Here is a 13,325-nt window from a genome sequence, read left to right as displayed (position 1 = left end):
AAGAGCCAATCTAGTCAAAGAAGGGCAATAAAATGAACTTCATAAATCACGAAATTATTGTTTCCTGAATTAATTGGCCACCCCATGTTGGTTTCTGCCTTCTTTATGGACTGCCGTAATCTTTTTCATTGGTGAGAATCCTTAGAAGTCCACAATTTGGTACCAGGGTATGCCATAATACAATATTTATTTCTACAAAGTCTGACCATAGAGATGGAATGACTCTGAATCTCCACCATCTCTTGGTGGCCAGTGTATCACTGATTTCCGCCATTCTTCTAATATCAATTCCTACTTCTTCCTTAGGAAAACACATTTTCTTCCGAGCACTCCGGTGTTCTTATTGTGATCACTACTAGAACTCACAAGAAGTTAGCAAAATGCCTCTCCAATTATTTTTAAGAGCCTTTAAGGGGGCACATAGCAGAGATAGTATAGGTAGGAAGGGACTGAACCACATGTTTGATAAGAACAATTTTAGCTCAGTGAGATAATATTTTACCATGCCATCCATTGAGTCTCTTAACCACCTTGTCGGCCATACCATCAAAATATTGGATTTTCTTTCTTCCCACAATCGTCTCCTAGTCCTCATTGTTAAATTTCACCAAAACAATTGCAAGCCTTCCTCCCGTGCCTACTGCCTAAGCAACATCTTCAGTTTGTGGTGATGGCATATATATATATATGCTGGAGTTCTAACAACAGTTTGCAGTAATTATGATCCATCAAAGTGCCAGATTCAGATCATTTGGCATGATAGATTTGTTAGATATAAAATGATAAACCAGATGAAGCATAAAGTTATTTGACAAAATAATAGGAGCGTCATCCAATTTTGTATCTTACTTATGTAATTATGTCTAAGCGTGCGGCATTCAAGAACCAATATAGTCAAAGAAGGACAATAAAAGGAACTTCATAAATCACGAAATTACTATTTTTTGAATTAATTTGTCACACCATGTTGGTTTCTGCCTTCTTTATGGACTGCCGCAATCTTTTCCATTGATAAGAATCCTTAGAGGTCCATACTTTGGTACCAGGATGTGCCCTGATACAGTATTTATTTATAAGAAAGTGTGACAATAGAGATGGAATGACTCTGAATCTCCACCATCTCTTGGTGGCCAGTGTATCACCGATTTCCTCCATGCTTCTAATACCAATTCCTCATGTTGCTTTATGGAAACATATTTTCTTTCAAGCACTCCAGTGGTACTTATTGTGATCACCACTAGAATCCACAAGAAGTTAGAAAAATTCCTCTCTAATTGTTTCAAAGTGCCCTTAGGGGGCACATAGCACAGAGAGTATAGGTAGGAAGGGACTGAACCACATGTTTGATAAGAATAATTTTTGCTTCGTGAGATAATATTTTATCAAGCCATCCATTGAGTCTCTGAACCACCTTGTTGACCATACCATCAAAATATTGGATTTTCTTGTTTCCCACAATCTTCTCCTTGTCCTCATTGTTAAATTTTACCAAAACAATTGCAAACCTTCGTCCCTTGCCTACTGCCTAGGAAGCATCCTCAGTCTGTGGTGACGACATTGGAATTTGGTCGATGTATTGTGGGAGTTGATGGAAGGAATTATCAAATCAGATTGAAAAACATATTGTGATCACCACTAGAACCCACTAGAAAAAAAAAAAAAATATATATATATATATATATATATATATATATATATATATATATATATATATATATATTGAAGTTCTAACAGCAGTCTGCACTAATTGTGATCCATCAAAGTGCCAGATTCAGATCATTTGGCATGGTTGATTTGTCAGATATAAAATGGTAAACCAGATGAAGCAAAAGGTTATATTGACAAAATTATAGGAGCGTCATCCAATTTTGTATCCTGCTAATGTAATTATGTTTAGCAATGAACAACTTCTTTTAGTGGGTAAGTGTCTAAGCGCGCGGCATGCAAGAATCAATCTACTCAAAGAAGGGCAATAAAAGGAACTTCATAAATCACGAATTTACTGTTTCCTAAATTAATTTGCCAGACCATGTTTGTTTCTGCCTTCTTTCTGGACTACATTAATCTTTTCCATTGATGAGAATCCTTAGAGGTCCACACTTTGGTGCCAGAGTGTGCCATGATACAGTATTTATTTCGAAGAAAGTTTGAACCATAGAGATGGAATGACTCTGAATCTCCACCATTTCTTGGTGGCCAGTGTATCACTGATTTCCTCTATGCTTCTAATACCAATTCCTCCTTCTTCCTTAGGGAAACATATTTTCTTTCAAGCACTCTAGTGGTACTTATTGTGATCACCACTACAACCCAGAAGAAGTTAGCAAAATGCCTCTCCAATTATTTCAAAGTGCCCTTAGGGGGCACATAGTAGAGAGAGTATAGGTAGGAAGGGACTGAACCACATGTTTGATACGAACAATTTTACCTCCATGAGATAATATTTTACCATGCCATCCATTGAGTCTCTGAACCACCTTATTGACCATATCATCAAAATATTGGATTTTCTTTCTTCCTACAATCTTCTCCTTGTCCTCATTGTTAAATTTCACCAAAACAATTGCAAGTCTTCCTCCCCTGGCTACTACCTAGGCAGCATCTTCAATCTGTGGTGATGAAATTGGAATTTGGTCGAAGTATTGTGGGAGTTGATGGAAGAAATTATCGATTCAGATTGAAAAACATATATATATATATATATATATATAATGGAGCTCTAACATCAGTCTGCAGTAATTGTGATGCATCAAAGTGCCAGATTCAAATTAATATATGTTCTATATTATAGTAAATAAATTTCTTCTTTTATATAAGATTTATGGATTAAGTTTTTAATTTATACTGATGGATGTATTTTGATATATTTGAGCCATCATGTATCCATTAAGTAATACCAATGGCTTAATATTACTTCTTTGGATAACTATATTTTATACTGATTAAAAATTTTAACATATAATTTTACTTATATTTTATATTTTAATTATAGTGTTTTTTTTTGTTGTTGTTATTTTATATTTTTATTATATAAAAATAAAAATTTAATTAAGTTATTTTATGATAATATTTAAATTTATTTCTCTCTTTTATATAATACTAATTGTTAGATGAACATTTATTGTCCATTTTCGTAATTTGACACTCATAAATATTTTAAAAGATTGGTCAAACACAATTTGCTCGTTAAATATTGCAAAAAGCACTTCTCAAATGAATTGGCAAAATACAATAATTACTTTCCAAAAGTACTTTTTCGAAAAATATTTTTGAACAAAATCACTTTTTAAAATAAGTAGTTTCTATAAGCTTAGCCACACTTGCTCACTTTTCAAAATATGTAGTTTTTGACAAGTTGGCCAAACGAGCTCATAGCTGCATAGATTTAGTGCTGAACATAACATCACACGAGCAATCAACACGTATTTATCGAAAATACTAGTAGATACAAGAGAAAAGGAACCCTCTTTTGATGTTTTCCACTTCGAGCGGTAGACGTAAATAAACCACGGGCGATAGAAACATGGGAGTAAAAATATTTGGAGCCAACGTCGGGAATGAAATGAATCAGGGACTATAACAAATACAGTTTTGTTCATTTGGTAACTTAATTCCACCAGCAATGATTTCATTGAGATCTCATATATACAATGAGTCACAGCATCTACTATCCCCTAGTCCCTAGACAAATTAAGCCATGTTTATCTCATACGTGAATTATAGCAGTTGCAGCCCCCATTACAAAGTAAGGCACATGTCTTCTGCATCTCTCACGCATAGTAGCGCATTATAGTATTCATATCAGCAGTCTTAAGAAATAGAGACATACATAACCCCCACAAGGAATAGAGAAGGCAATTCCAAATACACAATGACAAAAGGCACAAATTTTCTTGATCTAAAACACAATCCAAAAGCATACAAGAGAAAGCAGAATGCAAAGTCTAAAAAAATGGCGATCTAGCATACATTAATTCTGACACTGGTCACAAGCTTGACCTTTTTTTGTTTGATAAGTTAAGCTACAAATTCTACACCTTTCATTCACCATTTGACTGATGCTTGCTCTTCAGTTTGCACAGTCTAAACTCTGGCCCTCTTGTTGCTGCAACTAGGACACTTATACTGCTTGATGTGCTCAGCCTTTGCTGGAGTAATCTTCACACATTTGCCATGGAACCATTTCTCACACACATCACAGCAAATCCAGAATTCATCTTGGCCATAATTATCACCGCAAGCTCCACAGAGGGTTGCCCCTTGTTCATCTTCTTCTTCTACCTCCTCCCCGCTCTCATCCTCCTCTTTAGGTGGAGACACCTTAACTCCTTTGTGCTGGGGCTCCGACTGACGAAGCTGCAGAACAACGTTGATAGCAGAAAACAATCAAACAACATGAGAGAAAAGAGGGCCAAAAAGCATTAATATCAAGGTCATGTAGATTGGCAACCTTTCCGCTTGATTTACTTTTGCTGCTGTTATTATGAGCAGCATCCCTTGCCTGTTTAGCAGCTCCAGTCACAACCTCAAACACTGTAGGGAGATCATTTATCATCTGGAAAAGCCTCTTCCTGTATATACGATTTCCCAAAAAAAGTCAATATCTCTTCTGAAGGAACTTCAGACAAACATTAAGCAATATAACCCATATTTCCAGAGTGATCTAGCTAGGTGAAATATTGCAAACACTTGACTAACATAAACCACATTCATGAGTCAACAAGCTAAGGTTACATGTTCAAACGATGTACACACAACTATCGAACTTACAGTGGAAAAGATTAGATGACCTATTGGGAAAAGAGACAGATGGCAGTTGATGATCCAAAGGCAGAAAGAAAGGGACAAAACATACTGCTGCCCCAACAAATATTGCACGAAGCCTAGACAACATGTGACAGACATCATATCCAACTAAAGACTAACTTATCCAATGATGCAGCGGTCAATACCACTAGCAGAACCAATTCTCAGTGAGGCCTTTGTCTAATGGCATGCAGCAATTAATACCACTAGCAGGACCAGTTCTCAGTGAGGCCTTTGTCCAATGGCTAACACAACATAACCTCTTTTCTTAGACTGTCCGCAAATATCGCAGGGTGCGTGTCGGATCCTCCAAACGCAGTGCACTTTTGGAGGATCGGACACGGGTGCAGTAGCATTTTGGAGGTCCGCCAACATAGTCTTTAATAGATATAGCATAATATAACCACTTCCCATAAAACAAAATGAAAATGAGATAGTACTAGTTCTGATAATCATAACCCAGAGAGGTTAAATATCTTCACACAAACTGAAAATCATTATACAAAACCACCAATGCAACCACCAAGTTAAGCAATAATTCACCTGTCATGATACTTTGGGAATGAATATAGAATAGTTCCCAAATAAAGTTTAGTTGGACATTGGAGCATGGAGCTCCTAACTGATACCAAGCAACCATATGGCTTGCAACTCTTGGTTCCATAATTCTAAAACTTAGGTAGTAATCCTACTTACAGTGTAAGACAGGTCCGCAAGGACGAAGAGGAAGTTTTTGGAGAATATTGAGCTTGATTATTCCCTCAAGCCATTGCGGAATTGAATAATTTGTACACATGCTCCAAAATAGGAAATGGTACATAATCAGGAGTTATATCTCTCAATTAATTCCCCTACAGATACCAATTGATATATGTAACATTTCCTAATCTATGTCCTTAATTACAGAATATTTACTCCTTGACTACAAAATACTATATAACTTCCCCTCAAGGGGGAGTATAAAGTCGAGTGCTCCTAGCTTGCTGGGTATGTACTTGATCCCGAAACATCAAAGTAATTTTATTATAGAAAAGAGAAAAAGAATCCACAGAAAGGACTCTTCACCCATGTAAAATAAGCTGAGCATTCAACACAAACCCTCAAAGCAGGTGGAATAGCGATGACCTTTATAGATCCCCTTTGGATGTCCTTAAATACTTGATGTAGACACCATTATACAACTCAACAAGGTCAAACACTACATGATGAGTGGGTGAGAAGACAAAAGAAAAAATAGGAAGTGAATTCATGTTCTTGATTAAACAGAAAAAGCAACATCTTGCAAAGATAAAAGAACAATCCCACTATATCACGCAGTTTCCGAGGGAGAATATCATCTATGCTCTACAATATGTTCCAAGCAAATAGAACTTTCAAACATGATTGCGAAACAGATTCTCTGTCATTTTGCCCTTTCACATAATAAAGTAAATTGGATAATAGTGATGAGAAAATTAACAAAGGGTGAGAAGGCCCAGGGTGTAGGGGGCTAAAGACGTGCTGATAAAGCTTATAACCTATAATGGATCAAATAAAACAACTTTCGGAATGCTTAGACAGGTCAGGTTAAGAAGCATGAAGCAAGAGTAGCATGCAGAAGAAGTTGGAATAATTTCGGGGATGGTAACGAGACCTCTTTTTGGCATGACAAATGGTTGGGATACTCAACCCTCAAAGAACAATTTACAGACCTCTACAGCTTTACTCGAGATCCTCATGCTACGGTGGATCAATGCATTGGGATACTCAACCCTCAAAGAACAATTTACAGACCTCTACAGCTTTACTCGAGATCCTCATGCTACGGTGGCTCAATGCATTAAAAGCACTGGATGGGAAGTTTGTTTCACAAGAAATAGTAACGATTGCGAACATGCCAGACTTTCTCAACTTTTGCAACCATTGAGAAATTTTCAAAGTTCATCTGTCAACCTAGACTCTCCTCATTGGTTATACAAGAATGACAGGCTTTTCACTGTAAATTCTAGTTACAAATGGCTAAAGCATCCCCCAGCCGCATAACAGGATTGGCCTTGGAAACAACTTTGGAGTTTGAAAGCACCACCCAAAGTGGCTTGTTTCTGCTGGACAGTTAATTATGAGGCAATCCTGACCCAATATTATAACCTTCAACAAAGAAGCATGAACCTTTGTAACAAGTCTTACATGTGTGAGAAGGCAGAAGAAGATGCAAATCACCTTTTCATTCACTGCCCAAGTAGCCTCTCGTACTTTTGGATTCAAATAGGCAATGCCAGTATCTACCAAAGATCTTTTCAGCTGGACAGGGAAAGGAATGGGGAAAGGCAGGAAGAAAATCTGGAAAATCACACCAGCTAGCATTTGGTGGGACACATGGAAAGAAAGCTATCTCACACGTTCTGAAGGCAAAAGAGAGAACATTCACCAACTGAAGTTCAATGTCTTATCTTTCTTAGCCTTTTTGTGTAACATGCAAAATGTATATGATGTAGAAAGATTTTTAGATTTCCTCAGCTTTCTGTCGAATTACACTAGGTGGAAACTGAGTTTTTGTAAGATTCTTGGATATGGATACTGATACACTTGTTAGAACCTGATGTAACCCACTACACAAATCTTTGTGCTTTTTTGTTTATATAAAATGCTCCCTTATAACAAAAAAAAGAAGTTAGAATATTTTTCTTGAAAGGGAAAATGTTAGAAAAAATTACTAACAGATCCCTGCATAAGAGAAATAGAGGTAAAAGGGCAGCCCAAAAATAGGCACAAAAAATAAGAGATTATAGACAGGGACGGAGGATGGCACATACAACAGGCACTCCATTGGTTGTTTTTGCAGAAGGTAGACAAAACTATTTTTTAGGACCGGTAGAAGGTAGACATATCTCCCATTAGAAAAATGAAAATTACACATCCAAATAATGTACAATCTACATAATATACAACAACTTACATACCCATATATTCCCACCAGTGGGGTATGGACAATCTACATAGTATAAGGACAGGAAATCAAAGAAAAGATGAAATCAAAAGGTAGCAATAAGAAAATGATATTACCTTTCGCTCTTACCAAAACCAAACCGTGCGCCAAAGTAGAATGCAACAGAAAGCAACCATGAATCACTGTGAACTGCAACAAGTGATAACCAGTCCTTCTCTTGCATCCCATCACGAGCAAAGTTTATACCTAGTGCTGGTTCGGGTAGTTCAGGAGGCACCTCCTCAACGGGGAGGTTTACTTCCCATGTTTCATTAGGGAGCCCATACAGACACAAGTTCTCTTTTTCTGCAGGTAAACATATGGGCATATGTTGAAGCAGTCATCAAGAATGATAGTAATAGCTGCTTACGGAATAAACTCCATCAGGACCTCAAACAAGAAGGCAGAAGAACAGTCATTGCATCTATAAAGAAAGAACTTCCCTGAACATCAAAATACAACAACAAACCCAGTATAATCCCACAAGTGTGGTTTGGGGATGGTAGTGTGTACGCAGCATTACGCCTACCTTGCGAAGGCAGAAAGGTTGTTTCCGATAGACCCTCGACTCAAGCAAGGTACAGTCATAGCAGTGTTTAAAAGAAGTGTAGTAGTGAAAAAGCCATAAAGAGGCAATATTAACAACAAGATATTCAGATAACCGAAGCAAAAGAAATAACATGTGGTAATAGAAATCTAGGATAAGAAAAATACAGGAATAACACTAAAAGTGCTGGTATGGAAAAGGGATACGCTCGACTACCTACTAACCCGCTACCCTAATTCTCGATCTTCACACCCTCCTATCAAGGGTCATGTCCTTGTTAAGTTGTAGGTATATCATGTCCTGCCTTATCACCTCTCCCCAATACCTTTTTGGCCTACCTCTACCTATTTTCGGACCCAACATAGCCGACCTCTCACACCTTCTCATTGAGGCATCTGGGCATCTCCTCTTCACATGCCCGAACCATCTCAGCTTAGCTTCCTACATCTTGTCCACCATAGGGGCCATTCTCACCTTGTCCCGAATATCTTTATTCCCAATCTTATCCCTCCTAGTATGCCAATACATCCATCTCAGCATCCTCATTTCAGCTACTTTCAACTTCTAGACATGAGAGCTCTTGACTAGCCCACACACCGCCCCATACAACATAGTTGGCCTAACAACCACTCTATAAAACCTACATTTGAGTCCCCGTGGTACATTCTTATCACACAGGATACCGGATGCGAGCCACCATTTCATCCACCCCACTCCAATACGATGTGCGACATTATCGTCAATCTCTCCATTACCTTGGATTATAGATCCAAGATACTTGAACACTCTCTCTCTCTTCGGATGACTTGTGTATCAAGCCTCACTTCCGCCCCGCTTCATGGGTACATCATTGAACTTGCACTCCCAGTACTCGGTCTTAGTCCTGCTCAACCTGAAACCCTTAGACTCCAGGATCTGTCTCCAAACCTCCAGTCTAGTGTTAACACTGACTCGCGTCTCGTCAATGTAAAGCACACCAATGCAAAAGGGCAGAATTAACAAGTACAACCAACAAAATGATAGATGTCAAAGCAAAAAGTAATCGGTTCCTATCCTCCGCCTCCAACCAAAAGGAAAAGAGAAAAGATTAATTAGGAAACCGAGATTCTAATTTGCCACCAACAGCACAACCTCCACCAGAGGTGTGCCGGTTAACAGTTTATTTGACATTCAAGAAATCTTTTCTTAGATGTATGTTAATTCTATTTAAACTTAGTGATCGAGTAAAATTTTGTGTTTAAAATAAAGCAACATCAGTACATGCACAAGCGAAGCGGAGACAAGAATCATTGAGGAACACACTTGAGCTAAGTGCACTCTGTTAGATCAAATAGAGATAGTTCTTATATGGAAACTCTGCCAGTGTATTATATAAGCTGGTGCAAAAAGCAACTCTTATACCTGTAAGAGTTTAGAATAAAAGAAGTCCAAACACTTCAATGTGTTGATTGACCTGCATTGACAAACAGTCATTCCTCCCCACCCCCTCTGCCCCTCCCCTCAAAAGAAAAGAAAGAAAAAGAAGATAATACACATAATTCATGAGAATATTGTTTCCGAACTACAAACAAACTACAAATAACCAGCTTAAAATGCATCCAAGAGCTACTAATAATCACCTAAGACATGCAACATATCAAAAAACTACCATAGAAAACATAAAGTTCTATTCATCCACGACAATTTATACCTCTCTAAGCTCATGCTTATAACTAAAATCAGGATCAGATCTAACATGTAGCTTTTCATATATCGACATAAAATATCAACATTTTATTTGCTCATAAAAGATTAAAGTTCAATAAGTGTGACTTGATAGAAAACAAAGGTCATCCCGCTTATCCGTGCAACTAAAAAGTCTCACATGTGTTCTCCCTCAGACCTGATAAGCAATCAGCCAATTATCAAGATATCAAAGAAAAACTAACTAGCATTGATGCTTCTCCTTGAATTGAGTAAATATCTCATTTTTCCAGGTATCTTTTCAGACATATGTAAATATTATCCATTAGGACCACAACATTACTCATTTCAGAGGGCCCAGACCACTAACAACTTTAAGAAAAAAACTGATTTTGCCATTTCTGCTTAACGAAAAATGACAAAAAGATGCACTCGGTGAGAAAAGTTATAACAATGTGGTTTAGGCTCCAAAACTGCGAATGACAATGCAATTCAACATACACACAGAGACTACATAAAAGTGTTACTTATAAAGTTCAAAATAGTAAGACACACTTCCAGGAATTAAAACTGTGGAAAACAAGCAACATTTCACATTTCTCAATTGTACACCAAAAAAGAACCAAACGAGCACATATTTACAAACATAAACAGTATGTATCCAAGGAAAAACTGAGCAAAAGGAAACTCACCAGGATCACACTGCTGATAGAACTTCTCAACATCTACAATAACACAAAGTTATAAACATCACAATTAGCAAAACCACCATGATTTGCACACACCCACAAAGCAAAAGGTCTAACACCCATGTACTTACATGAAAAAATACATATGGAAAAAAAAGAGTACCTTATTTTTCTCATAAGAAAAAAAAACACATGCGAAAATATGCTTTAGAAGGAGAAAAAATTACATACTACCTCCACGAGGGGTTCAAAGTCAAACACTTTAGTTTTTGGTCTCAATTCGGACATCTATTCTTTCATTAAAAAAGATTACACATTCAGAAACTATAACAAAGAAGTACTATAAAAGTAGCAATTTTTCACAGAAAAATATTCAAAAAATTGCACGAAAAAATGTAGTAATAAAAGAAAATTTGTTTGACTCTCCAAATTATAATACTGTACAAAAAATATACTCCCTCCCTGAAGGGATTTAAAGTCAAAGAATTAGTTTTTGGTCTCCATTCGAACATCAATTCTTTCCGTTTTCTCTAAATAATTATACATTTAAAACTGTACAAAAAGGTACTACTATAAAGTAGCAATTTTTTTTACAGAAACATATTAAAAATTGCATGAAAAAATCGTAATGAACGAAATTTTGTTTGACTCGAGAAATTGTAATAGCGCCCTCAAAAATAAAACAGAGGAAAGAGTAAGAAATTAAAGAACCTGCGGTGAGTGCTTTGATTAAACCAGCTCTACGGCCTTTGAAATCATTGAAAACTTCCTCTACGGTTCTCGGTATTGGATGTGGAATTCCTTCCATGTCCTCCACTACTTTCCACAATTTCAATTCAAACCCCACAAACAAAAAAATGCAATCTTTTTCTTTGTCTCAGGAGAGATGGATGAAATTAGGGTTTTGTTCAGAGCTAGGGTTTCTTCTTCATTTTACTTCAACTTTAAAATTGGCTACTGTTTATGAATATGAGGGGAAAAGGCCCAATTTTTAAGGAAATTGCAGAGAATAATTAGAGGCAGTGAAGAAAATGGATTGGAGAGAGAGAGAGAGAGCAGCGGGAAGACAAAGAGAAGGGGTGTAATGGTAGGGTGGTGGGAGTGGGGGTGGGTGGATTGTAGTGTATATAGCTGCAGTAGATCTATATGTTCGGACAAATCTGTAATTTACTTATTGCTTAATTACACATGGCAAAATATGATTGGTTAATTCTTAGTTCTCTCTTCTTTTTTTTAAATCATTTTTTTAGTGAATAATCATTGGTTTTGTGGGTTTGATTTTGACATTTGTTGTTTTCAAGGAAGGTATCTCAAAGTAGGGGGAAAAAGCTTTATTGGCTTACTAGAGTTATGTTGCTCTTTTCTCCGTGTGACCCAATTCCGTTAGGCTCTCTCATTCTTGAAAATTATCATTTGTATTAGCATTAATCTTCACTTGTATTGTTTTTCTGTACGTTACGGAAGATTGAAAAACGTTATGTGAATATACGTAAGTGTCTAGTGAAAAAATTGTAATTTAATGAGATTTTTACCTATATTACATTAGTAATTTATTTATCCTCATTATTTAAGTTTTAGCCCTAATTACATGTTGATATTCGATTTACTAATTATATACAAATTAGTATTAATGAGTATCCATTTATATTAGAAATTGAATAGGGTGAAACCGTGAAAGTACAGGAAGGGGGAGGGGAGGGGATGAATTGCAAAAATTCTTTTAGTCGACTATCTTGGCTCGTAGTTGACTATCGTGATTTTGTAGATAATAGTTAGTATACCAAATAAAAGTAAAGGCAAGTAATGAAAAATGAACATGAGAGACAAAGATTTTTATACTGGTTCGTGTACCAGTGGGGTACCTATATCCATTTTTCTTGGGTCACAAGGATTCTCTTAGATCTTCAATGGCAGTTACAATGAGAGTGATTCTCTTACATTTACCACCAACGAGTTACAACTGATTACTTGACACAATCTTTCAATAGCTTTCTTTTTCTCTCTATCTTTTTATACACTAGTAAGCTTAGGAATACAATGTTTAGTAAGAAGTAGAAAGACTGAAAAATTAGATGAAAGTTGTGTAATCTTCCACGTCCTTTCTCCTTTTCTTTAATAGTGCTTGATGAAGTCCATGATTCCTTTTTCTGAGATTTTGGAAGATCATTGATAGTGCGACTTTTCTTTTGAGGCAATATTCTCTAAGAGTAGGACTCAAGGATAGCCTCATGAATTCAGCGTGTGAAGTACAACCAGATTCATTCTTGATGTGCTGAGTAGATCCTTTATCTTCCCAATCATTTTCTCTTGAGCCTTCTGCTGATTTCTCGTACTTGATTGATTCATTTTCCTTCCTTGTATCCTTGAAAGTATTTTGCCCGTTTGACTGATTTCCTTTCATTTCTTGTATTTCTTTGGTGGACAGATTTAAATGTCATAGCCGTTGGCTCTTTGATTGCTTCTTCCGCCTCTGATGCACTTTCCTTCCATAGCTTTGATTAGTAAATCTACACGCATAGTAGATATATAATAGTCAAGTCTTTTTGTTTTTAGTCATCATTAAAATTCTATACCTAAAAATCTTCCCCTTTTTTATGATGACAATAAACCAAAAAGTGTTTGACGGATTTGGGGA

At 36.6% G+C, this 13,325-nt stretch overlaps 1 protein-coding gene across 1 annotated transcript; it reads right to left on the bottom strand.

Annotated features, from left to right (window-relative positions):
* Positions 1-3,865: 3,865 nt before the first annotated feature.
* On the bottom strand, positions 3,866-11,806 carry LOC104111074 (PHD finger protein Alfin1-like). Its single transcript, XM_009620676.4, has 5 exons — positions 11,402-11,806; positions 10,694-10,726; positions 7,849-8,077; positions 4,451-4,571; positions 3,866-4,356 (listed from the first exon to the last, which is right to left on the bottom strand). Exons 1-5 carry the CDS (start codon positions 11,496-11,498, stop codon positions 4,084-4,086), a joined length of 753 nt encoding a protein of 250 aa, XP_009618971.1. The 5' UTR covers positions 11,499-11,806; the 3' UTR covers positions 3,866-4,083.
* Between the last annotated feature and the right edge of the window lie 1,519 nt (positions 11,807-13,325).

This window comes from Nicotiana tomentosiformis, chromosome 11 (genome assembly GCF_000390325.3).
Source record: "Nicotiana tomentosiformis chromosome 11, ASM39032v3, whole genome shotgun sequence".
NCBI classification, from domain to species: domain Eukaryota; kingdom Viridiplantae; phylum Streptophyta; class Magnoliopsida; order Solanales; family Solanaceae; genus Nicotiana; species Nicotiana tomentosiformis.
This window is presented reverse-complemented; position numbering and strand designations above follow the sequence as displayed.